This window comes from Ornithodoros turicata, chromosome 8, assembly GCF_037126465.1.
Source record: "Ornithodoros turicata isolate Travis chromosome 8, ASM3712646v1, whole genome shotgun sequence".
Lineage (NCBI taxonomy): Eukaryota > Metazoa > Arthropoda > Arachnida > Ixodida > Argasidae > Ornithodoros > Ornithodoros turicata.
The window spans coordinates 6,617,012-6,644,224 of record NC_088208.1 but is presented as its reverse complement, the minus strand read 5'-3'; the positions used below and the strand labels follow the sequence as shown (position 1 = coordinate 6,644,224).

Below are 27,213 nucleotides of genomic sequence, written 5' to 3'. Positions count from 1 at the left end.
CCTTACCGCAGATGTCCCGCTTTGAGGTCAGAGGAATGAATGGTCACGTTATCGAAGCCACCGTTGTATTTGCCGCTTCTCGCTTGATCCCTTTTTTTCCCTTTTTCTGCCACGCGCATATATTTTCAGGCACGATTTTTTTTCTTTCTGGTGACTGTTGCGGCTAGTGATTGTTTTAACTTCGGAGATAAATTGCTCATTAACATACACGGATGCCGATGTCTGGAAGCCTACGTCAGAAGACTTTAAACGTAAATGCAGTCGAAACTCGTTAATATGACCACGGTCGTTCCCGTGGATTTTGGTCATTAAGCGTATTGTGATATTAACGAACACCACGTGTTACGAGTCGTACAATGCTGTGTACGTGAGCTTCGAAAAGTAGAACATTACGTAAGCTGGTCACAGAACACAAATAACGAGACAATTTAAAAGAATGTATGACAGTTTTTTTTTAAAATCCGATAAAGACGTTGGATTACTGCAATTCTCAATCTGATGCATATGCGCTACTTCATTCTTTCTGTCAGCTCTGTTCCTTTGTGCTTCTTCTCGGACATGGTCAATGAATGCCGTATGACTGGTCACTATGACCATATGACAAAGGACACTTCAGACGGCATTGAGAGTTATCCCGAAAGCGCACCCGGGTTTTGACTGTTACAGGCAGTGTTAATTGTACCCGCTACCAAATCTAAGTAGCGAAATACCTCCACAGAAAAGTAACGCAACTCTAGCGTCGCTACAAATCTGAAAAAGTAACGAGATACCGCTACCGCTACCAAATAAAAGTAACGTAGATACTATGCCGCTACTTATCCGCTACCGAACCCTCCTCTATGCAACACCTTATCGTACGCATCTCGTTGACGAATGTGTCGAAAGTGTGTGCAATATTTAAGTTCCCTCACATAGTTGGCATGCAGTATAAAGTATGCCACTATACCTACAGCCAATATATATTATTTCACATTGATCTTGACCTTGAGACGATGTGCATTTAAGACATAATTTAATGCACGTAGCGCGTGTGTGCGTTTAATAATTTTCCTGTCAGAATGTTTGAAGCACAAGTCGATTCTTCTCCAACAACAACAACAAATAAATTAAGGATAATGAATGGGGAAATTCGCCACATAAGGTGCGGCCCACTACCCCAAGGCACAATGGGCAGGATGAGATGTGTCCTGATGATGAGGTGATGAACGATGCTAAGTAGGGGTCGATAGTCAGTGAAGTTAGTAAGACATGAAAGAACTGATGTTCTGAGGCTGGAACAACATAGAAGGGACAAATACATACAAAGCCTCAATTTGCCTCAAGTTCTTAGGCAAATTCAGGCTTTGTATGCATTTGTCCCTTCTATATTGTTCCAGCCTCAGAACATCAGTTCTTTCATGTTCAACAGTTGCTGCCTGCGTCTATCCCGTCGTATGAATGTGTGTATGAGTGAGCAAAAATGTAAGAGTGAAAGGAGGATGAGTGAGAGAGTGGCTGGTTTGTCCCTTCAGATGACGCACCCTGGAAGTCGCTGAGAAGGCGTGTTAGCTTAGCTCAATTGGTAGAGCCCTGGACCGGCAATCCAGAAGATGTGGGTTCGAGTCCTACAGCTGGCTAACCTTTTCAGTGACTTTCATCTTTCAAAGTTAGTAAGACATCAGAACGGTAGGTAAAACCACAGCACGCAAAAACACACACACACAGCACACAGGTATGCAGGCACACCATAGGGTAGAGAGGAGACCAGTGTCCCGGAGAAAAAACCTTGAAGTACTCAAGAGCTTGGCGATGGTCGATCTGGTTAGACCAAGGTTCGAGGATGGTTGCAAGTGCAGTGATAGTATTTTGTCCGAGATATCCGCGGATCCCAACCTCAACCTCTTCCGTCTGCTTCCTGTCGACGGATTGATCAGCGGGATCAAGTGGATCAACTGCCATGATAAGCGACCACACATCGAGTCATCAATAACTGGCTACCATGAGGTGAAAACATCAAATCACTGATGGCATAATGTTTGCACTCGCCAGGGTGAACGCAGTGCTGTTGACATACTGCACCAAAGCTTAGGTGTCACAGGAATGGACCATTTCCATATTCGCGTCGCCCCTGGCGGACCATCACCATCACCACCACCACCACCGAGCCCTTAACCGAAATACAGTATAGGGAGGAAATGTACCACCTGTAGTACAATAGCATGGACTCGCATTTATAAATGACATAATACATAATTAAACATTATATACATAATATATTTACATTTTTTATTGATGTCAATGCATTGATGCATTGTTATGTAGGACTGAGACTTAACATGACGCTTTTCGTGAAGTTCACAGCTGTCTCAGTGTCCCCAGTAATTTTCACTGTGAAACGTATTGTGATTACTCAAATATATCTCAGTGTTCCCGCAGTGAGCAGGCTCACATCTCCATTTTCTTTCTCCTATGATCATCGTCATCATCATCATATCTCAGTGAATATTGGGTAAAAAATACAGTGTGTGTGGGGGGGGGGGGCAGTGAATAGGTCGCCCGTCGCTCCGCTACCCTACTACAAAGTTTCATATGGGTCGACGCCGGGAGCCGATGAAGTCGGACCGTTCCCCGGCCAAGCCCCGATGGTGGCCCTACAGCCTGTGCTGCCTGGGTACAGTCCAGTGTGGTAGAGTGACCGCGATAAGGACATAGACAAGAAACATATATCAGAATACCACTGTAAGAAAATGCACTTGCCCTTGTTAAGTGCAGTGGGGTTAGAGATGTGAGCGGATCCACGGAGAACGCGCCTGAGATTGGGCAGCAAACAAGGAACATACAGAGGTTCAAGGCACGATCGAGGCACGCAGTTTCGCATTAAAACAAAGAAAATGAAACGAAGAAGGAAAAAAAAAAAGAAAACAAGGAAGGCACAAAGGACCAAAGTTAGCGCGGCAAATGGGACACTGAAAATTATTTGTCTCATTCCTGGGGAGAATTGAGGGTTGTATAGAGCAGGGGCGGATTTAAGGGGGGGCGGTCTTAAGGAAATTTCGTGCTTTGCGGCGCAGCATCGTCCAGGAGATAGGGTTTTTGCATAGGGAACACGACCGTATGGGGGGGGCGACCGCCCCCCCGCTCCCCCCTTAAATCCGCCCCTGGTATAGAGTAGAGCTCTGCACGGCCCTACTTTTCCGGCCCTGTGCGGTGACTCAGCGAATTGAGTTCACCCCAGCATTTGCCCCCCCCCCCCCCCCCAGCCGTGTCCGTTTCTTGCGGTTACCAATAAAAATTTATAAGTTAATTTATAAGAAGAGAAGAGTCCACAAACATACAAGATCTAGCGGTTTAGCACCGCGACAGCACGAGACCAAATTAAATCCAGAACGCAAGCGCGCTATCATTACACTACAAGTGTTTGTGGAGGTAGAGGATGTTGTTGACAAGTACCTTCTCCCAATCCCTCTCCAAAAGCTTTACGAACGTGATTGTAATATAGGTGAGGTGTCAGGAGCAATGTAAAGTGGCTTTGAGAAGTTTCTAGAGGGTCGAATTATACGCATAATGCAGTGCCCTTTGCCTGTTTCGCAAATATATGCCCAGGAATGACGCAAGCACCTGACTATATGAACTAGTAATAGTCTTCTATTGGGTATGCATTCTGTAGAATTAGCTGTGTTACTCGACCGAGCCGGACTCTCGCAAGCACGTTTGTCGGCCCGGGCCCGGCGGTGCTGGCATATTTTGTCGACCCGGCCCGGAGCACAGAGACGATAAGAAGCCCGACCCGGGCCCGACCCTAGCCCGTGCAGGGGTATGGGGTCTGTTAGATAAGAATGTGCGTAGAGAAAGTTGTGCGGAATCTGAGCTACCTTATATTGTAAGACGTCATATAGAGGGAAGGATAGAAAAAGGATAGAAAAGGACTCATGGGTGAGTATAGTAATTACTTATGACGAAAATAATGTGGCCATACCAGTTAGGATTTCCGCGGAGTATAATTAGGGAGTGACTTTTTCGGGTTAAATACCTTTCTCAGATTCGGGGGGGGGGGTAAAAATCGGGCGCTATTTTAAAATCTGTAATTCGGGGAGAAATTGGGCGATAATTGTGCCTTCGGGTGTTATCGGGTGCTTTTGTTTCTCCTCTTGTCAATTAAGTCCTTTCCTAATCTCTCTTTTTTGTTTGTTTTATGCGGGATCATTACCTTCCAGTGGTTATACCCGAAGGCATAGACAGTGTTGACACACATGGGTGTACTACTGGGAACGTAAGTGACCCATTCTTACATGTGTTACACGTAGCAAGCTTTCCTCGTCTTCAGTGGAAACGTCACTTGAGGATTTCATAGTGGCTGGAATTCGGTGAGAGATCGAGTTTAACCCGAATTGGTCGGAGGTCAGTTCGGAAGGGAATAACCGGGTGGAATCGGGTTTAACCTGAAAAAGTCACTCCCTAAGTATAATACCCCAAAACCGGATAGACGAAACGCAGTTTAGAACTTCATTACCAAGCAAAAAAGCATCAGCAAAGTCGAGGATTTCCTCGGAAGCCCATGACCTACTACTATACTAGAGAGTAGAGACTGGGTAATAGTTCTGGAAATCGCCGCTTGGCTATGGGATTTGGCGCTTCAGAGACACTTCTTGTACCGTATAGGGGACATGGTTGTCTGAAATCAGCACTCCCTGATTCATATAATCTCAAACCTCCACATGTTGCAAGACTATTTCTTTCAAGTAATAAACACGTGATGCACGCGGTCTGCCTTCAAATACAATATTGGCACAACACTTTCAAGCGCAACCGAGGTAATATGGGACGGCGGAGTACTGACAGGCGATTTTAGCTAACCGTGTCCCCAACAGTACATTAACGACTATACTTTATTAACGAGAAGGCGCGTGCCGAATTTTGTCTAAGAGACGGAACGTTTTTAGCTTGAACAAGAACGCTGGTGTCATCGGAATACAGAGAACGAGTAGCCTGTGCGAGAGATAGCCTAGGTAGGACGTAAATATGTATAACTGTATGTATACCGGGTGTTTCAGTTAAATAATTCGCGAGCCGGTGCACCAATCGAATAACGCTCTTTTTTACAAGTATCTGTCCAATACCGCCTACAAGATGCGCACCCCGTGAATGAGCGGGAGGCGCTCATTATTTAAATAAAAATTCAAATGAGTTTCGTGAAAAAAGCTAACTTCTAAAGCAGGCCGCCGTCGGCATTAAAATGGGTACTAGCCCTTCTGGGACCTTCAGTAGATACCTTTTAGAGAAAAATCTGCCACCGAAGCGGGTCATTTGTTGCAGTAATTAATTGGTTTCGGTTTACGTATTTTTGTCGCGGCTGGTCGCGACGAAGCGCAAAAGGACGTAATTCATTGGTATAGTTCATTGGTGCAAGGACCTAATTCATTGATGGATAAGGGAGTGGAAGAGCGTCCTTTTGCGCTTCACCGCGACCAGCCGCGACAAAAATATGTAAACCGAAACCAATTTATTACTGCAACAAAGGACCCGCGTCGGTTGCAGATTTTTCTCTGAAAGGTATCTACTGAAGGTCCCAGAAGGGGTAGTACCCATTTTAATGCCGACGGCGCCCTGCTTTAGGAGTTAGCTTTTTTCACGAAACTCATTTGAGTTTGTATTTAAATAATGAGCGCCTCCCGCTCATTCACGCGGTGCGCATCTTGTAGGCGGTATTGGACAGATACTCGTAAAAAAGAAAGTTATTCGATTGGTGCACCGGTTCGCGAATTATTTAGTCCGGGCATTTAACTGAAACACCCGGTATAAACCACCGGGGGGGGGGGAGCCTGCCTCCCCATCACGGTAGTCATCATAATCTTCAGCTGCATTCGTGGCGATGCCCACAGCCGTGAGGCCAACAACGGCAAGCTGTTTCCACCGCCAGCGTGTATAACTGTACAAGAAATAAGAACCCAGAAGTGAGCCCTGAGGGACACCTAAGTGGCCCAGATGCAGAACCCGAATCTCCGCTGCGTAAATAGCCCCGTTACGCTATAGTGACGTTACTCTACACTCTAAGAAAAAAGGGTGTGAAAAGGTGGTAACTCCTATAGTTACCACCTAGGTCAACATAGCATCTGGTAAAGGGTGTAACAGGGTGGTAAAAGCAATTGTCATATATCCAAATTGCTACAAAAAGGTACCCCCCTCGCTAACCGAAGCAGAAGCGGTAACCCTATCATTCGTACACTCTTAAAAATGAACTTCACCGCATAGCACGCTCCTAGCCAACCACCATCTCGAATGATATTGTTATCTGCCCTGATTTGTTGAAAACGGGAGGCGTACGCCTTTTTTGTGACACTTATGCTGTTCATAATTGTCACAGAAAAGGCGTACGCCTCCCGTTTTCAACAAATCAGGGCAGATAACGATATCATTCGTGGCAATGGTTGGCGCAGAGCGTGCGATGCGGTGAAGTTCATTTTTACGAGTGTACAGTGGCAAACCTCCTCACTTCATGGCCAAAATATAATAGTTGTTGTTGTTGGAAATTAGATCTGCCAGATTCGCTAAGAAAGTGAAATTTTGCCGATCACAAAGACAAACAGTTGCGGTGTATGCACGCTGTACCTCATCGCTGGAGTGGCTATTTTGTCTTCCTCCAGCCCTTCACCGAAATACGGTATAGGGAGGAAATGTACCCCCTGTAGTACAATAGCATGGACTCGCATTTATAAATTACAGAGTACATGATTAAACTTTATATACATAATATGGTTACGTTCTTTATTGATGTCAATGCATTGATGCTTTGTTATGTAGGACTGAGACTTGACATGACGCTTTTCGTGAAGTTCCCGTTTTCAACAAATCAGGGCAGATAACGATATCATTCGTGGCAATGGTTGGCGCAGAGCGTGCTATGCGGTGAAGTTCATTTTTACGAGTGTAGATAGCAGGTAGAACTTTGCCACCATTTAGGCACAACATATGCGACAACTATTACCTCCTAAAAGGTGTAACTGCTCCACCCTTTTTTCTAAGAGTGTAATACCGAATTTCTTGGGGTGATGCGATTTATCAAATCGAAAGCTTTAGTCAAATCGACAAACATTGCCCTAGTCGTTAATTTTGTCGGAAAACTCGTCGTATTTTTTCCCCCGTAACATCGACGATCGCGAGGGTGGTTTATGTAGATGTATTTTTGCGGACCCCAAATTGAGACTCGTTAAAAAGAAAATGATCACTTGCACGAACTCCATTGAATTATAGCCGACAGAAGGAGGGAGACATTATAGGAAGCAAAAATTATGCGAAAAAGCCAACGGGAACCTCTGGTGAGGAAGACGTGAGAGTGAAAGGAGGTGGGTCTAATTTCTGTTTGTTTCTCTCTTTGAAGAAGCCGGGAGGGACACGTGCATTCTCCACGGGGGTGTCGCTCGTGAAACCGGATGTCTCGCCTTTCCGTTCCTTATTCCCTTCTTGCGCCGAGAGAGGAGGATTGTTTTAGTGGCTAGAGAGGACAGTCGCACGTGCTCCTCCATCACTGGTGGATTGCCCAGCTGTGTGTTTCACCCAGAGAGACACTGGTGAGTTTCCACTGTCCGTATTCCTCACGCATAGCGGATAGAAAGGCCCGATGCATGGAGCGTTCCTGAATCTTTCAAGGATATTTATCGCGACTTTGTAGGAAAAAAAAAGAAGAAAAGGAAGAAAACACAAAATGATAAGCAATGAAAGATATAAGTCACTGAAAAGGTTAGCCAGCTGTAGGACTCGAACCCACATCTTCTGGATTACCGGTCCAGGGCTCTAAACTATTTCTTAGGCAATTTGAGGCTTTGTATGTGTTTGTCCTTTCTGTGTTGTTCCAGACTCAGAACATCAGTTCTCTCTTGATAAGCAATATTGGAAAAGATCTCTCAGCTTGTGCATCTTGGCTTCTGACGAGGCGAGTGACCCCATTTTGTGTAGTGTTCAAGTGTACTGAAAGCACGTAAGTGGATTTTGCACGACTTAGGCTAATGAAAGGAACGGCGCAGAACGGTAGTTATTATTAGTGGAAACCATGGAGCGTACGCCCCTCCCCCCTGTGCCCCATCTCCAAAAAACCGAGGGTGTCATTCGGGATGATGGTTGGGTAGAAGCGTGTCATGGCGTCAATTTTTTTGAAGAGTGTAGAACAGCTGCCTGTGACGTATTTGGTTCGGACACGTGACTTCTGGCTTGTGACTTCCGACTTGTGCTCTCTGTTTTTTTTTTTTTTTTTTGACGAAAGTGACTCGACGTGAATCACCCACTGAACTGAAAAGGAGATGAGTAAGATAACTTGTAAGATATTTTAATTCGTTGTTTATGTGTTTCAATGTACTACTGGTTTTCCTTTGGAAATCACACTCTCGAAACAGAACTTCACCGCATAGCACGGTGTGCGCCATTCATTGCTAGGAGTGATAGGGTTATCGCTTGCGATTCGAAGAGAGGAGGAGGCGTACGCCTTTTTGTGCCAGTTATCGTACATCTAAATTGACATAAACATGCGTGGCGATGGTTGCTACGCGGTGAAGTTCTGTTTTTAGAGTGCAAACTAGGAGATACACTGTTAAAACAGAACTTTACCACATAGCACGCTCCTAGCCAACCATCATTCCGAATGATATCATTCTGCGCATTGAGTTGTCGAAAATGGGAGGAGGCGCCTATATCTGAGACACATATGCTTGTTCCAGATAGGCGCCTCCTCCCCCTGTTTTGAACAAATCAGGACACAGAATGATATCATTCGGAATGATGGTTGGCTAGGAGCGTGCTATGTGGTGAAGTTCTGTTTTAACAGTGTACAAGTAAACTCTTAAAAATGAGCTTCTCCACATAGCACGCTCCTAGCCAACCATCATCCCGAATGACAACGACCTGGCCCCTGATTTGTTGAATACATGAGACGGAGCCTATTTTATATCCATCATGCAGCAGTGCAATGGCAGCAATGTGGGTGAGGTAAACATTGCTTCCAGCGCCGCGTGTCGGAGATTTCCGGCGCACGTCAGAAAGAACCCCAGGTGGTCCAAATTATCCGCAGTCCTATCCTGCGGCACGTACAACATGTCGCCATAGTATAGGCAGACAAACCTTACGTGTAACAACACGGTACCATTATTATTATTCACGTGCATAATGGGAAAAAAATAAAACACTGTCAAGGAGCCCGCGAAGAGGGAATCACACACGTAACATGAAAAACGGTTAGGAGCAACTAATATTTATTCGAACAAGAACTTTCGTGCAAGAGACTGCACTTCTGTCAGTGAAGAAGTGCAGTCTCTTGCATGAAAGTTCTTGTTCGAATAAATATTAGTTGCTCCTAACCGTTTTTCATGTTACGTGCATAATGGTACAAGGGGGGGGGGGGGTGTCGAGGTAGCTTGCCGTTGTTGGCCGCACTCAAGTGGGCATCGTCACGACTATAGCCAAAAAAAAGGAAAAGAAAGTGGGAGAAAGGGGAGTTGAGGACTTCAAAGTGATGTAGAGGCAGGATGACCGGTACTGATGGGACGGAAGCACACTGTAGGTGAGAGGTGCACTAGAGTGGTCTCTCCGCTAGGCCCGTTTCTTGGAGAAAGCGCACGAGGCCGCGAGTTTTTGAAAGTCGTTCCGCACAAGAACCTTCGGGGAAGAGGACGTCCGTCAGTATACCAGGCCTGGCGTGGGGAAGATGGGTTTCCCGCATGGCATGGTATGCACGACATTCTGTCAGGATACGCGCATAATGGTACAAAATAGGCTCAGTCTCATGTTTTCAACAAATCAGGGGCGAGGACGTTGTCATTCGGGATGATGGTTGGCTAGGGGAGCGCCATGTGGTGAAACTCATTTTTAAGATTGTAGCACACACGTGGGAGAGTGCTATCACAAAAAGCTTAACCTTCGTAACCAAAAAAAGAAAAAAAAAAAGAGAAGAAGAAGACAGATTTGGAATGCGTTAATAAACTGATTGCAGATTAGGGCCTACACCACATCCTCTGGCAAATTGTTCCATTCTTGAATGGTCCCGAATAAAAAAGAGTATACAGGGTGTCCCAGAAAACGTGTCATTGAAATATAATAAAAAAAACTACGCCACCTAGAATCATGCGGTCAACAGCATTTGTTCTTATTAGGTTTTTGCCACCTCCTAATGCGAATGTCATGTACTCCAAGTTTAATTATGTAAATATTTGCGAACTGAACTCGGAAATTTGCCAAGTAAAGGTCACTTTTTTACCCCACCAATATGAAGAGCGTGTCTAATTTAATCAAATTAATGATAATTGACAGTGATATTCAGGAGCTATCCCATCGGACAAAATAGCCGAACATCACGCTCTACGGAGGTCGCACAGAATAGCGCACGATGAACTTTTCAGCGCAACTTTGTCCAACATTTACCAGGCAAATTTCCGACTTAAGCTCGCAAAAATTTACATAATTAAACTTACGTTACACGACATTCACATGAGGAGGTGGCAAAAACCCAGTAAGAACAAATGCCGTTGACCGCATGACTCTAGGTGGTGTAGTTTTTTTTATTATAATTCAATGACACGTTTTCTGGGACACCCTGTAGAACGATCGTTTCTTGCTGGAAACATCCCACATCATCATCATCATCCATTCATCTATGTTGTTGTTGTTGTTGCTGGAACGGATCTGGGCTGCCAGCTGTTGTTATACCGAGTGTGTCTATTTGTGATAGGTGGTGCGTCGGCTCTTACTCTCGAGTGACTACTAATCGAGTGTTTACTAAAAGATAAAATAATTTGAAACGGTCCATTCTACACGCCGGTGTTGGAGGGTAACTAAGCCTGCTTTGTTGTATTATGGGGCCCAAGTTATCGTCCTTCCTTTTTTTTTATCAAATACAAAACTCGGTGCTTTCCTCTGAATGTATTGCGCACGTATGTCTTGTACGCATAGGCTGTTATAGCTTCGATTTCCACCGCGATGAAACACCCGATCACATCGTCATCATCTATTGTTGTTGTTGTGTTCGATTTCCAGGTTGCGTACTCGAGTTTACGTCGAAGAGATCAAAGTTTTCGAGAGGCCTTCCGAGTGACATATTCAATGTGGGAGTCCCAACGTAAATCATAAGTGATCCTATTTGAAAGAATACACCTTTTGTACATGAGCACTGCCAACCTGTATCGTATTTTTTTATTTTCCTGGAAAGGTTAAGGAAAACAAACTTTTTAATGTTGTTGTTTTTGCCAGTCTTTGCACCAGTCATTTACTTTATCAAAGCGTCTGTTCAGTAGTATTTGATCCTCACGACTCCGTATTATACTGCGCATGTTTCGGTAAATATATCATACAATCGTCTGCCGAATAACCGCACATTAACTTCGGTGTGTATACAGTTATGTCATTAATGTATAGTAAGAATAATAATGGGCAGTGAGGACAGATCCCTGGAGGACGCCGCAGATTCTATACAGTGACAGAGTTGGACTCGCATTCTCCAATCTGTACAAACTACCGACGTAATTGCGAATAATTATGGAACCATGCACATATTGTAAGATTGGACAACTCTGGTTTCAATTTGTACAATAACTTCGGTGACAGACTTTATCATGCGCTCTTGAAGAAAATAACACAAACTTGGCCTCTGGAGTTGATAACTTTGGTAAAGTAATCTGCGGTGTGGAGTAACTGAGTGACAGTGGGCAGAACTTTTATGGACCCATGTTGTCTAGAATAGAAAACAGACGCTTCATCTACGTGATTTAATTAACCAATGTTTAGATAAAATATATGTTCGAATACCTTGGCACAGGTAGACGGAAAATGAAAGGGCGGTAGTTACATGGATCAGTAGTAATGGATCAGATTTGTGTATTGGCACAATTGTGACACATTTCCATTGTTGAGGAACAACCCCAGTTGCAAAATATTTTCTGAAGATAAGAAAAAGAAACCTGCTCCACCATTCAGCAGAAGTCTTACCGTCTACGAAATTTGTTTGGTATTCCATCCACTTCTGCAGCATTTTAAATATCGATATTTAAAAGAAGATTTAAAATTTCAGCTTCAGAAAACTCAACATTTACCAACAATCTGGGCGTTCCTAGTATATGACGGCAAAACCCGGTTATCGTGGGTAAGCACAGAACTGAGATTACTATTTGTTTTGTCCTATTGTTCGTCTGTCCACGACCAGCTTGTCTATATACTTTACGTCTTCGTAGATAGGAATCTCCAGAACTTCGAAGGATTCTCGAACGTGAAGTGTCACAAAATTTAATTAAAAAGCCTGTATTTCTCGTTACGATCGTCGTCTCTGAAAGAACTGGAGCTTTCTTTTTTTTTGATGGTGGGGGGATTGGGATAAGGAGCTTTTTACGGGTGGGTCACAGACAGTGCTATCCAAGTACTTATTTTAAATACGGACGTTTTTGTATAGCAACCTTCTTTCTTCGCAGCAATACGCAATACACGACATCCCAAAGGGAATAACATGATTGAGAGCGTCAGTCACATCTCACAATCGTCTCTTTATATGCGTGTTGTGTGTGTGTCTAAGCGTCAGATATAGCAAAATAACTGCATGAAGGTGTTGTGTGTTTTTTTTTCTGCAAGAAATAGAGGAGCTGGTGAAATGCAGTCTCCTGATGGTCGGTCCAATTCACAAGAAATGCTACGAATAGGTGTACTTCCCACAAGCGCTTTTTGTAACAGAATCCGTAACGTTCTTTAGCCCTGCACGACTTCGTTTCAATGGGCGGATTGTCTGACGAGACACGAGTTTGTTCCTAGTAAACTCTCTCGAATGGCATCGTTCTGTATCCTGGTTTGATGAAAATGGTATGCTTTCGCCTTTTTGTGACACTCATGCACTTATAATAACTGCCATAGACAGTGTGCGCCCTTCGTGATTTCAGGAGTGATAACGGTGTCGTTGTATGGCCTTGTGTGGATTCAATCGACGTTTTCGCAACTCTCAAATTAGAACTTGACCTGAAAACAGGTTGAGCTCCAACCACTGTACTTAATCAAGCAGTTATCAATTCTGATTGGAAGACAGAGTTAGGCGCTTCTGGCAATTAATGTATTGTAATTTCTGGCGCATGCGACGGAATTCGGCCGCTCCTGCGCGGGCTTTTTCGTGGTATTTTTTTGCTGCGGCAGCGAGCTTTCATTCATAGATTTACGCCTTGGAACCAGGCCGGGGAAGCCCGCAGCTTGGAGGCCAGTACAAATTGCTCCTCGAAAAATATAAAAATATACAATACATACTATTTCCCAACACGTTATACAAATATTCTGCAGCCACATATTCCTCCCCCCTGCAAACAAATTACCGTGACAAAACAATATAATCTGCGAACAAGAGCCCAAATCCCACACAGCGAAAAAAAAAAAAAAAAAAAGGTGGCGTCACGGCTCCCTTAAGGGAGTAAATGGCTTGTCCCAAGGAACACTCCTTTTTGGAGTAAAAGTTACACCCCCTAAGGGGAGTAATATGCTACTCCATTTGTGGGGTGTAACCGTGACACCCATTGCAGTTTAGAGTCGGAGTACAGGGGAGTGGGAATATAGTGCGTGGGGGTGACTTCCAAGTGGGGAGGGTAACAGGCACAAAATGGAGTAGCCAACTTAAAAGGGGGAGTCAGAATTCTGGGCAAAGGAGTAAGTTCTAAGTGTGGGGAGTAACGCAGCAAAATGGGGTAAGGGGAAGGAGTAAGAATTCTGGGCGACGGAGTAAATTTCGAATGTCGGGAGTAACAGAAATTAAATGGAGTAACTTATAGGGAAGGGGGAGCAAAAGTGAGCAGTTACTCTCCCGTTACTCCCTTTTTTCAGAGTGCAACAACCCTCTCTGCATAAGGTTCTTTTCCCCCTACAACCAACGTAGCACGTCTAAACATTTCGTTTCATTTCAACGTTCGGTCGGTAACATTCTCAACTTTCGTCGACATCACGTGCTGATTATTTTTCGCGTCTGCTTACGGTAAAAATGCATACATTGCGTTCAGAAGGGCATACACACAATAGAGAGTTTTAGCAAACCGTCGATTACTTTAAAATAATGGAAATATGGCAGTCGTTGATAACGTGGTCTGCGTAGAACCGTATCACCCGGAACCAATCATTGGATAACATTCTGTGTCACGCACGACAGCAATTGGTTCCGATAGGCACGATAACCCAACAGTTTGCTAAAACTGGTCGTGCAGCAAGTTCGGATAGCACATGCAGGGCTTGTACCTGTTCAAGGGCTGGTCATCAGACGAAGCCACTCTCCTCATATATGGCCATTTCGCATCTTCCACAACATAACATATTCTCGACAAACATGGTGCTGTTTCAGGAGGTGTGGATCTTTACCATAACCGTACTTAAGCCCCTTAATGCACAGTGGCTAACCTTTCCCTTCCCTTTTTTCTTACTTTGCATTAAACATATTCCCCCCCACCCCCTTAATGCATTTCCCTCTCCTCTTTTCTCCATTTTTCTGCTCCTTCTACTCAATATATCCCCCCCCCCCCCGTCACAGATGACAAAGTTGTTGTTTAGTAAAGGTTATTTCTTTTTACACAAGATAGTTCTTTCATTACTGCGTATTTTATCCTCTATTTCGGTACAAGGCGTACGTGTACGCATGTCAACGCCCACACTAATGCATGTGTACGGATATGCAGGAGTCTTGAAAGCTAAGGTGGGGTTATGTGTTCTGCCAAATGCCTAATCTTGTCAGCACGACCGCCAAAGCTGTTTAAATAAAGATCTGTATATCTTCGTTCTATGTCCGTGCAAGCTATCCGTATTCCTTCATTTCTGCCTTTCGTCTATAACTTCGGTCTTCTTCATGGGCTGTTGAGGAAAAGGAAAACATAATCAAAACATAAAAAGAGAGCGCGTACGGAGCGTTTCAAAAAACGTGTAATTCGGACTTCATAAAAAAACGGGGCGACGGAAAAATACGGGGTAAACGGCATTTGTGTGGCAATTGAATTTGCCACCTTGCAAAAATATTTTCATTTGATTTTAATTAAAAGAAATTGAATTTCGTTAATTGGACTCTAAAATTTCCCAAGTAAACATGGCGTTTTTTTTGTTTTTTTTTTACAGAATTAGAGAGCCCGTAGCGAACTTAGAAATCCGCTCGATATTGCAAATGGAGCTGCCCCAAAAAAGTCCCGAAATTGAGGCTTCAAAGTTTCGGGTATTCAACGGCGCACCAAATCAGTCGCAAACATGCGCGGAGAGAAGGACATGCTCCTGCCCCCATGAAGCTAGAACAATTTATCGCCGGATTGGCGTGCAGCACAAGACGCGCCGATAACAAGGCGGGTGACATTCCACCATACGTTGATAAGCGGCAGACAAAAATGATTCCACCTCTTTTTTTACCGCCCTCTTTTTTTACCACCTTCTATCTTTCATGGGGCAGGAGCATGTCCTGCTCTCCGCGCATCTTTGCGACTGATTTGGTGCGCCGTTGAATACCCGAAACTCTGAAGCCTCAATTTCGGAATTTTTTGGGCAGTTCCATTTGCAATATCGAGCGGATTTCTTGGTGGATCTGACTAAGTTCGCTACGGGCTCTCTAATTCTCTAAAAAATGTTAGGTTGACCTGGGAAGTTACGGAGTTCAATTAAAGAAATTCAATTTCTTTTAATTAAAATCAAATGAAAACATTTTTGCAAGTGGCAAATTCAGTTGCCACAGAAATGCCGTTTACCCCGTATTTTTCCGTCGCCCCGTTTTTTTATAAAGTCCGAATGACACGTTTTTTGAAACACCCTGTATATCTGAAATATATCTCCACAAATGTACGTATCTAGCTTTGAATCGGTAATCGCCAACCAGTTGCTTGCTGCGATTGAGAATGACTGGCGCTTTGTTCCAGTTCTGGCTGTGCTAAACCTAACGATGACCCTTGACTTTCAGTTCAGTTCCAGGCATTCATGTAAGAAGAAACGCAACATATGACGGACAGTATGGGACGCAACATGAAGTCTCATGTCGGGATCGTGGGAAGCAGTGGAGTCAATGACTGCAGCAGGGTTGGACGTCTCAACGTCGACGTTCCTCACAAGAAAGATCTGGACAGCGGAACTTTGAAAGGTACGTGTACAAGTTACCGTATTTTCACGCGTATTAGCCGCGGCTTATGCGCGATTTTTTTTTCTCACGGGCGCCCTGCGGCTTATCCACCGGTGCGGCTTATCTGATGACTATTTTTTCCTGATATTTTCCCCATACGCCGATTTTAACGAAAGGGCCGACAGTGCCTCTGAAACAGCACTGCCCTGCAGATGCACGAACAGCGCGTAACAGGGACGGGTCCATATTCGAGTAGATTGATCTTCCTGGTGCATTCCCCCAAGCAGCTTTAAGGAAAGTGGTGACAGTGATTCACGTCTTCTGGAAGATCACTGACCCATCATCCACGAAAAACTCCCCACAAGGGCACAATCCGATCTTGGTAGAACTCCAGAACTGACCTCCTCTGTTGTACACTGTGCCGATCCCGGAGTATGGACCACAGGGTTTATGGCCTTCTCTATGGTCTCCTTTGTCGCACAAATCAGTCGTCTGGTATTGCCTGCGGCTTATCTGCGGGTGCAGCTTATCTGCCAGAAAATTTTCAAAACGTCCCAAAAAACGCGTCCTGCGGCTTATCTGCGGTGCGGCTTATACGCGTGAAATTACGGTATTACGAAGGAGACACCCGTACACGGACACAGGGCGCGATTTTTTCGGAAGCACCAGCGCTGATGACGTCTTGAACAAGAAATATTCTCCTGGCCGATGTGCATGCGCTTTGAACAAAAGCGATGATATACAGCGAATTATTGTAATTATGACCAGTGTTGGGGCCCTTGCTACCCAAACCAAGCAACGGAATGCCGCTACAGACTATTTCACTCAAAAGTAGCGCAATGCTATCGTCGCTACAAATCCGAAAATTTCAGGGGATACCGCGCGGTATCCCCACCTCCGGTAGCGCTACCGGAGGTGGGATATGTTTGTTATAAAAAAATAAAGAGGGAAAGGGTAGCCTACGGCGGCTTGCTGTTCCGAGCAAATAAAGCCGCTACCAAACCTCTACCGCTACCAAATCAAAGTAACGTAAATACCTTTCCCCTACTCACCCTCGGAGTTTAGGCATAGTGTTGTCCACTGTATCTAGCGATGGGGGACTATTTGTGCTCCCCTAATAGACCTCTCCCTGTCTGTAAACAAATGACGTCACAGTGTTCGACAGCGCCACCAATTTGGTAGAGTTGAACTACGCTCGAAGCTAGAGGCGAACAAGGTCGCGCCCGAAAGCCACGGTCTTGAGGGGATTACGATGGTCCCTAAAAGGGACGCAACCTTCGGTCCTACTTTTCTTTCAATAGGAGGCAGCGAACAAGTGTCCATTCGTGGAACCCAGCCCTCGCCTTCCGATTTGTTTCGGTTTCAGTCTGTCTACCAGCGTCATGATGACGTTTCTCGGGTACAAGTCTATTAATGCCATCATGCAACATAAAATGTATTACACGTTACAGCTAAGGGAAGCGTTGGAAGGTGAGACTTTCTAAGAGGTACCGGTTGCAGTCTATTAGGTAGTGCTCAGTGTCGGCTTCCGCACAACAAGTTGTGCAGTTGGGGGAGTTCGTCTGGCGCATTTTATACAGGAGTGAGGGTGTGCGTGCAACATTCATTCGAAGACGATGGTGGAGTGACTAGAGATGCAAAACTTCCGAAAATTTGGAATCGCTGGAAATTGGAAATTTGGAATTTTTCGGGGAAAAAAAGTTCTTTTTTTTCCCGAAAAATTTGAAAAAATGGAAATAAACGTTGTTACTGCTCAGTCGAAGCAATGCCGGCCAAACCACAGCATACGATGCGCTAGAAGCTTTAGTAGTGTTCATTCTCTAGGCATAAATGCAGAGCAGAGCATCCCATGAGACGGCTGTCTACTCAGCGATAGGTAATTAGAACAACCCGTCCACTCCGACCAGATCTCTGACATTATGTGAACGTGATGGCGATTGCTTGGAGCGGCCAGACGGAGCACTTTAGTTGGTGGTTGTTGGCGGATTAGAGGCACCTAAGGCACTGTTGGCGGGTTGGAACGCATCGAAGGCACGAAAATTTACATTTTTCAATTTTGTCGCCTGGGAATTTTGGTCTATTTTTTCGGAGACGAGGAAAAAACCCGAAAAAGACTGTTTTTTCCCCAAAATTTCCGTTTTTTTTTTTCTTGGGCTTCGCATCTTTAGGAGTGACTCTTCAGCTCTATTGCAACGGCAGGCAATAGGAAAGTCCTGCAGGGAATCAGTGAGACGTACGAAATGGTGTTATGAGGTAGAGTCCGCTCGGAACTGCCGGGTACGGACACAGCGCCACCGGCGACTGTGCAGGGAACAGGCAGAGGTCGTTAGGTGTATAGAGGGGTAGCCGGGAAAGCACTGGTAGATGGTGCGTGTCTTACTATCGTGTCGGCGCGGGTGTTAGCAAGAAGGCCTACGTGTCCCGGGATCCACTGAAGCGTCACAGAATGGCCAGTAGGCGCGAGTTGCCTCAGATGAGCGCGTGGAGATAATTGATGTCGTTTCCAAGAGTAACATTTGGATATAGGGTACCCATGCGCATTGAGGTACCAAAGAAATAAGGGCGGTCACTGCGTACCCCAGAACCCTAACAGTATTACGCTCACTGTGCAGTGACGATTCCTTATTTCTGTGAGGTCTCAATGCGCATCCCTATTCTAAAACTACGTATTCTATGCATTTACGTTATCGTCTGCAACGCAGCACTTTTTCGAGGATGTTGTTCTATGAGAACACAGTTTTGGGCCCACATTATCCACAATTCCTAACAACTAGATGAATTACGACGGAGGTGATCCACCGCAGCAGTAGCGGTATCATACCTCCGTGCATGTGGGATAATATATGAGTGGGATGACGATGAAAAAGGTGAGTCATACACATGAGACACGCGAATGACATTCACACACGCGTAACTGGTGGGGATAGTAGTTCATCCGGTCAGCCACCGGAGACGTACAGCCCCATCCATGGCAAAAGCTCTGAGGTCAGACTAGTAGACGTCAAGAACAGATAGAATGAGTGCACGCATTGACGGTGCTGCACGGGGTTAGAACAAGGACCAAAGATTGTTCTTTATACGAGTAGGTTGGGACCGGAGCATTGCTCTCTCCGAGCTGTATAGAGGGCTGTCGATGAGGACATGTTGAATGCTTGCCACCATGCCGCAGTTCGAACACGGGCTGGTTGAAGCATACCCTATAGTCTATGTCTGAAGTGCGGGGTGAAAGCCACATTGAGGCGAAGTTGATGCACAAGAAAGGACAGACAGAGGGCCCTGGGCGGGAAAACGACAACGTTGGATCTATACGGCGTGCCAACGCCCCGTAAAGGCTCGTTCCCATTGCTGGGCGGGAGCCCGGAACGGCGCCCGCGACGGTGGAAACGTCACTCGGAGGACGCCGGAGGCCCGTTCTCTGGCGCCGTTCAAGCAATCGCTCCTTGCGCGACTGACAACGGCGGACGGCAGCGACCAACCAATCAAAGCGAATAACAAGACGAGGGCCCACGGCGCATGAAAACCACAGGGGCGATATAAATCCGTCATTTTGTAACTACCCTCAAGCGGGCGCGTTTTGCAAAAGAGCCACCTTGTCCTGGTCACACATCATAGAAAACGTCATTTTCAGGTCACGTGACGTTGTTTGCGTGTCGTTTTACCGCTTGCCGACATATTCCCGTCGGCATAAAGCCAAGAGATGAACGTATTTTGCCAGCGTAAACTATGCGGTGCTTCTTCCGCGACATGGTATCTCATTTCTCCTGAGTTGAAATACGTCGCATCGGCGCAGTACGTCTTAACGCGCGGTCGTCATCACATCTTTGGAAGTCGTCAACAGTGAGAGGCCTTATGTACAATAACAATGTCAACAACAAATGCACTGATGATGATGAATGGGGAAACTCGCTACCTGGGTTGTGGCCCGCTACCCCAATACCGACGGGACTGCATAGGATGTAAAATGACAATGAGGAGACGAGGGGGGAGAGACGGTAGCAAAGCCGCACATCAGGATTAAAGAACATAAAGTAGACCGGTGTCTTGAAGGAAATCCAGGCAGGGCACGACGGTGTTGCAGGATGTCCGTCCAGGGCACAAGGACTGTCGCCAAAGTGAACGTAGCGGCAGTTATTGGCTGAAGTCGGTTCCGCAACCTTTCTCGTTGAATTCTGAAGAGGCTGCCTAGACACCATGATAGTCGCAACGCACAAGCGACTTCTATCCTCGGGTCATGGCCTGTGTTTCCAATGGGTACCACCCAGTCAACACCGGCCTGCACGTTAACACCCGCGCAGACGCCTTAGCATGTCGGGCACATGGGGACGTCCCCGTCAATAACTGTCCAGTAACCACTTTCAGCCTCAGCATGTCGATTACAGGTACGCCGAATCCGCCACAGCGGCACTCGGCAGTTTCAAGAGGGCCCTGTCCGATTAAGTTCATCTCCGGTCCATCGACCCGTCGATGGATTTCGTTGCCACACACCACTGTTCGCGTCGAGAAGCGTCCATTCTACACCGACTACGACATAATGTCGCCAGGACCCCTCTGCTTCTCTATAAAATGAATGTTCTCCACTCGCACAAACGCCCCACTTGCGCTCTTGAGGCTAATACTGTATTCCATATATTCTCGAATGCTGCTGATTGGACACCTCTCAGACGACGCCTATACTCGAGCTGCGGTGCACCGGCTTTTCTTTGGCTACTCTGCTCGGCCGACATCCCACACAGCTGTCTGTGACGAAAGCTGTTTTGACTTTCCGCAGCGACGCAGGTCACATGAACAGCCTGTGAACTCAAGTCCTCATTCTTCAGTGTCCCACCCTCACCTCTCACCCTAATACGCATCACCCTAATCTTTTTTAGTCATCTTTTGTCTTAAATCTATCTCATCTTGCTTTAACCTTTTGTTAGTCTATCACAATAAGGCGTACGTGTCCCGTTTTCAGGAAATCAGGGCAGAGAATCAAGAAATCAGGGCATAAGAAATCAGGGCAGAGAACGAAGTCGTTCGAAATTATGCTTCTTCTACCGCTGAAGTCACGGCAGTTCCGCTAACGGCCTTAAATTTTCAGTCGGACTAGTGTATTAAGCGAGAATCCTTGCACAGAATGTCCTTTAATTGACCACAGAGAGACAACAGCTAAATCAAAAGAATTTCGAAGAAAACTTTTAGTATACATGGGACATTCTTCGGCAAACATAAACAAGCCCCTGACACAACTTCCGGTGCCACGAAGACTTCCGGTCCTTCCGCGACTATACCTTTCGTTTTACAAATTTGTTGAAAGCGGAAGGCGTACGCCTTTTTGTGGCAATTCGAATTGCCGCAAACAGGCGTATACGACCCTCCTACTTTTCAAATCAGAAGCGATAAGATAAGATAGAGAAGAGAGAGATAACTGTATCAATCGGCGCAGTGGTCGGCGCAGAGCGTATTTGCTGTGAAACCGGATGTCGTTTTGGCGCCAAACCAGAAGCGGTGAGGACAGCATGTATACAATTTGAGCATACGTGTGAAACCGATTAGATTAATACAGTCAATGCGACTATTCTCTAGAGAGCTGGCCTGAGATTTTCCCTCTCCCTCGCACGCCCCGCCCACCCGGAGCGCGCCAATGGGAGGACGCGTGGGCGGGGCGGCGTCGGCTGAGTGCCATCTGGGGGCAAAGGTTCGAACGTAGACGGGGATGTGCTTTTGGCGACGCTACATCCACTGGGTCGTTCCATCCACCACGGCGCTGAGCGCCGGGTTGGCTCTGTGTGAATCTAGGGAGCCTACATGGGTTGCTGCGGACGCACATGGAGGCTCCCTATGTGAATCTAGGGACGCGCGTTCCTTGGGACCGCGAAAATGGTCGGCGATACGTACTGAGTCATTTCTGTCTCTCTTTTTTTTTTTCTTTTTTGTGTTTTCGTGAAATGAATTGACGGATTTTGACGGCTCCTGTGTTCGCTTGTTTTTGCTTTTAATAAACGTTTCATGATCGGCGTCCTTGAACGATGCCCGCGTTTGTTTGTTTGTTTCGTTTTATGATGGCTTGTTTTTGCTTTTAATGAACGTTTTATGATGGCTTGATTCAGTGCCTGTTAGGCGCGGACTTCGAATGGCGCGTTTGCGGCGTCCTTGGGCGATGGTCGCGTTTGTTTGTTTTATTAAATATATGGAACACGCGTTGTTAGAGTGATCTTGATAAGGCGTCCGCGGAATCGTTGCGCCTGTGTTTGGGTGATAGTAGGGCGTTTTTTGGCGCGCGTGTGTGCTTATTGAGCGATGCGCTGTGGACCGGGACACGGGCGGTGAGAGGTATACTCCGCTTTTGTTTCTTTGTCGTTTCGCGGGACAATGCGTCATTATGGACTGTTTCCCTCTGCGTTTTTTTTTCTCTGTTTCATACCCCCTTTTTGTCTTCACTGCGCCATGTGACACGTGTTGTTACGTAAGGAATTTGATGAGATGCCATGCCCGTGCCGTTTTTGTGCTGACAGAAGACTCTGGTTCTTTTCCCCCTTTTACTGAACATGATGCCACCCATGTTGTTACAGAAGGACTTTGACGAGACTCCCAGGCCGTTTTTGTGCGTATGTTTGGTAATGCTGGCTAATGACGAAAAAAGACTACATTTATGGTGGTTTCTTTCATTAAACTTTTGGTGGCACCGTACCGCTGTCAATCGACTGGGCGCGCATCATCTTTCTATGTGAAACCAGGAGACGTATGCAACTGACCACAGCAGGCTGCGAAATTAATGCAGATGACATTTATTGCAAGGAACTGCATGGACAGGCTCTTGTTGGCGATGACAACAGTACATGTGGTCGAGGGCTGTCCTCTGATTCCTCGGTAGTGGAGTACACTGCTGTTTTTATATGCTGTAGCATATCATGATGCGTGCTCATGCAATTGGTCGAAAGCCGTTTGATCGAACGCCGTTTGATCGAAACGGCAGAGGTCGTTTGATCAATTTTTTTATTGGTTCGCTTGTAGCGTTGATGTAACAAAAACATGAAGAAAAACAAAATAAAGCGTCAGTCCTAGATGCTGTTATCCTAAGGGGTATTTAACTCTTTGTAATACTCTTGCCCATAAACACATTCCTCATCCTAACCCACTTCTTGGCATCCAGAAAGCGGTCCACGTGCCTGGGTTGTTCACCCTCTCCCGTTCGACAACTTGATAGGTTTTTCCTCTCTGACAGATAGTGACTAAACATGGCATACATGCCTTTCACCCCTAGTCCCCCAACACTTTGTCAACTAATTATTGACGTCAATTGTCAAACAATAAACAACTTTGACAAATAAATAAATAAATGACATTCTTGAATGGTTTATTCGCGTCGAACGTGGACAAATTTTAACAATGTATTATTAATGTTTGTAGTCAATAACTGACATTGTATAGGAGAAAGAACAGTTTTAGTTTACGTATTTACTTTGCGCCTATGTGCAAGTGAATCTAAATTTGGTTCTTGCACTATACATGGAACCGAAGAAGTCCCTCGAAACCCAGACAATATAAGCCGGCGAGCTGATCTTTGTACTTTGTCTACTTTTTCCTTCTTATGTTCATTAAAAGCAAAAACAAACAAACAAACGTGGGCATCGCTCAAGGACGCCTATCATAAAACGTTTATAAAAAGCAAAAACAAGCCATCATAAAACTTTCATTAAAAGCAAAAACAAACAAACGCGGGCATCGCTCAAGGACGCCATCTCACGGGCGAACTCAGGGCTGTGGTGGATGGAACGACCCAGTGGATGTAGCATCGCCAGAAGCACGTCCCCGTCTACGTTCGAACCTCTGCCCCCAGATGGCACTCAGCCGACGACGCCCCACCCACGCGTCCTCTCATTGGCGCGCTCCGGGTGGGCGGGGCGCGCGAGGGAGAGGGAAAATCTCAGGCCAGCTCTCTAGAGAATACAAGTTTCGGCATTGTTTGTTCTCTGTATCTCGAATTATTATGTCTTTCCAGCACCTGTTGGTCCGGTAGACCCTCACTATTGCTATGCATTCTGTCCTTTAGCATGATGTGTGCATACTGGAGATGTATAATTTCAACTGCAGGCCAGCACAAGATGGAGTTCCAACCCAGCTGCAGTCCCAACGATCGCGAACGTGTCCGGACCATGAGCGTGAATTCTGCGTTTCTCGCCCTGCGGACGCTGATCCCGACGGAACCCAAGGACAGGAGATTGTCCAAGATCGAAACGTTGCGTCTCGCCTCCAGATACATCGCCCACCTGACAGCCTTGAGACAGGCTTCCAGAAGCAACGACGCGCCTTGTCTGACATATCGCATGGACGGGTTGACGACTGGAATTCTACAAGCGTCCAGCATCTGCACCTTCTGTGTGGCACACAGGAAAATGGCTAGCGTATGTATCTTATATTCGTGTTGATCTCAACAGTTGAAGGAAGCACCCTGAATTGTCCGGCATGCTCATTGTGATACTCGTGGGCAACTCTGGTAGGTACAAGCTCCTTGAGTCTCAGGAATACAGAAATGAACAGAGGACCCGTTGACAATGAGTGACGAGAAGTAGTTTTTAGGGGTGGGGGGTGGGTGGGTGAGGTGGGGGTGAACATTTATGGTAGGAGTAGCAGAACAAGGCGGGAGACGAGCTCAATTTCTCGTCGTTTTTTTTCCTTACAAACAAACCAACAAATGAAAGACGAGTAGTTAGTATTCGAAACAACTCGACGCCGCCTGGTCACGAGGCTAATTATTACCTAATTCTCCATGTAAATTTTTCTTAGTAGTGAAAATTACTAGTGAAATTAGAATTAAATTATAATTCTGCACAATGTCCAAACTGACCCGAGAGCTCATAGAAAGCAAAAAATAAAAGATAAGAATTTCGGCGTTACATGTACATCACGTATACAGGCCAGGGTGTTTCATTTAACTCGAACCCCACCTTAAAAAAATAACGGCTCACTGCATCAGAACGAAACCAACTGCATAGTATTACTAGTAGCCCAAAGTATTTCAGAGTATTTTTGTACCGCAATTAACTAATTCATTAGTGGAAATTAATTTTCTAACTTTCTAATTATGAGGATTACAACGAAGATGTCAACTGTGAAGTTTTAGGCGCTGCCGTAAGAAAACGAATCCAGTTGGGTTTCATCTCTCTAGCTCTAACGACTTGTTTCTCCAGGGTCTCTAGAAATGCGCCCGAACTTCCGAAACTTGGACGGAGCATGTCTCCGACGCGCAAAAAGAACGGCTCGATCGCAGCGCCCACTCACTTCCACTTGACGAACTAACAAGGAGATACGCGATCCATGCCACCTACACTCTTATCTATCACCCTTGCATATGGTGCCGTATCTGCTAGGCGATCAGAGGGCACAGTGACGATGACAACGCCGCGCTTTGTCATTTTGTTGTTTTTGATTTCCTCCTCTTTTTTTCTTGTTTCGCCGTGAAGCAACTGAAAGCACGCGACAGGGAAGGTTATCTTTCAACGGAAGCACCTTGAACTTCGAGCATGTGTTTACAAAATAAAATAAAAAGCAAGCAAACCAGAGAACACAAGGAGGAGCTGTCGCGGTGACATTTGTTCAGACTATCTTTTAAGGTGTACGTATTTTAGTCATTTACGGCCACTCTTTGTAGAATGGTTTGTGGCACAAGCAATGTGTTATTCCAGCGAAGAGCCAGCGGGTACGATGCTTCCCCTAAGTGCTGCACAGGGAAAACAGAAAAGAGCCGGATAAAAGTAATCGCCTCTTTTTGATGTAACGTATTTTAATGACAACTTATTTTAAGATAGAGCAACGTGAGTCTGCATTTCGCACATGTATTCCAACATAACAGAAACAATATTATGGACATTCAGAGCAGGTGCTCGAAGAGATCGCTGAGCGTCATCACATAAAATCGGCATCTCCTGATTGTGTTCTCGGTCGCCCTCCGCAACATGTCCTCGGGGATTTCACGGCAAACTTGAGTGATCTTCGCCTTGAGGGCATCAGGTGTTGTCGTGTCCTCGACGTACACTCTGTCCTTCACATATCCCCATAAGAATAAATCCCGAGGCGTAAGGTCCAGGGACCCGGCAGGCCATAACACTGGTCCGAGCCTTCCAACCCACTGGTTAAGAAATGCGTGGTCGAGATAGGCGCGAGCTGAGCTGGAGCTGTGTGCTGGAGCGCCATCGTGCTGAAACCACAGCTGACCATATCGCGCTAGTTGGAGGTTGGCACAGAACTCTTCCACGGGGCCTGAAGAACCTCGTTTAGGTATGTGTCCGCGGTCAGTGTCCCATCAAGGAAGACAGCCCCAATGAGGGTCGCATAGGGAACCGAGAGAGAAACTGATGATCTGAGGCTGGAACAAACATAGAAGGGACAGATACAAACAAAGCCTCAAATTGCCTAAGAAATCAACGATGAAAGATGAAAGTCACTGAAAAGGTTAGCCAGCTGTAGGGATCGAACCCACATCTTCTGGATTTCCGGTCCAGGGCTCTACCAATTGAGCTAAGCTAACACGCCTCTCCAGCGACTTTCGGGGTGCGTCATCTGAAGGGACGACAAATACTTACTTACGACAAATACATACTTTCATCTTTCATCGTAGGGAACCGAGTTTCGAAGTCTCTTTGCTGTAACTGTTGATGCAGTTGAACGTGGTAAGGACGGAGGCACGCCTCTTTTGCTACCCTCCATACGGTCGGCAACGGAACTCCAATCTGACATCTAGCCTCGCGGAGGCTGGCTAGAGGGTGTGCCTCAAAGAACACCAACGTCGTTCGAACGTCGTCTGAAGGTGTCGATGACCTACGACGCTTTTGGGAAAACTTGCCGAATTCTTTTAGCGTATCGTGTTGACGAACAATCATCGCAGGTCTTGGTCTCCTGCCGGGATGCCACATCTGAAAAATCTTCACTGCCTTTTTTTTTTATTGCGCTGTGTAGCACCTAGGGCAAGCACAATGTCAGCTCTTTCTTCGTTGGAATAGGGCATTATTTGACCCGCAGAGCATTCAAAGAGTGTGCATACGGAGACGAAAGTGGATCAAGGTGCGTCGGCTGAAATGTAGCCCCCCTTCCCTATCGCGTACTTTCAGTTGCTTCACGGCGAAATAAGAAAAAAAGAGGAGGAAATCAAACAAACAATAAAAAGACAAAGCGCCGCGTTGTCATCGTCACTG

The 27,213-nt window shown here is 45.9% G+C and overlaps 1 protein-coding gene across 3 annotated transcripts in view; it reads left to right on the top strand.

The window, feature by feature from the left end:
* The window catches only part of LOC135366428 (transcription factor 15-like), a 48,891-nt gene that overhangs the window by 17,148 nt on the left and 4,530 nt on the right, over positions 1-27,213 (top strand). For 2 of the 3 annotated variants that reach the window (XM_064599123.1, XM_064599124.1), the window contains 4 exons: positions 7,228-7,292; positions 7,355-7,544; positions 15,890-16,066; positions 24,116-24,426. In XM_064599123.1, the coding sequence (XP_064455193.1) occupies positions 15,928-16,066; positions 24,116-24,426 (450 nt within the window). In that variant the 5' untranslated portion in view covers positions 7,228-7,292; positions 7,355-7,544; positions 15,890-15,927. The remainder of the gene's footprint in view (positions 1-7,227; positions 7,293-7,354; positions 7,545-15,889; positions 16,067-24,115; positions 24,427-27,213) is intronic. The other variant, XM_064599125.1, reaches the window with a different exon arrangement.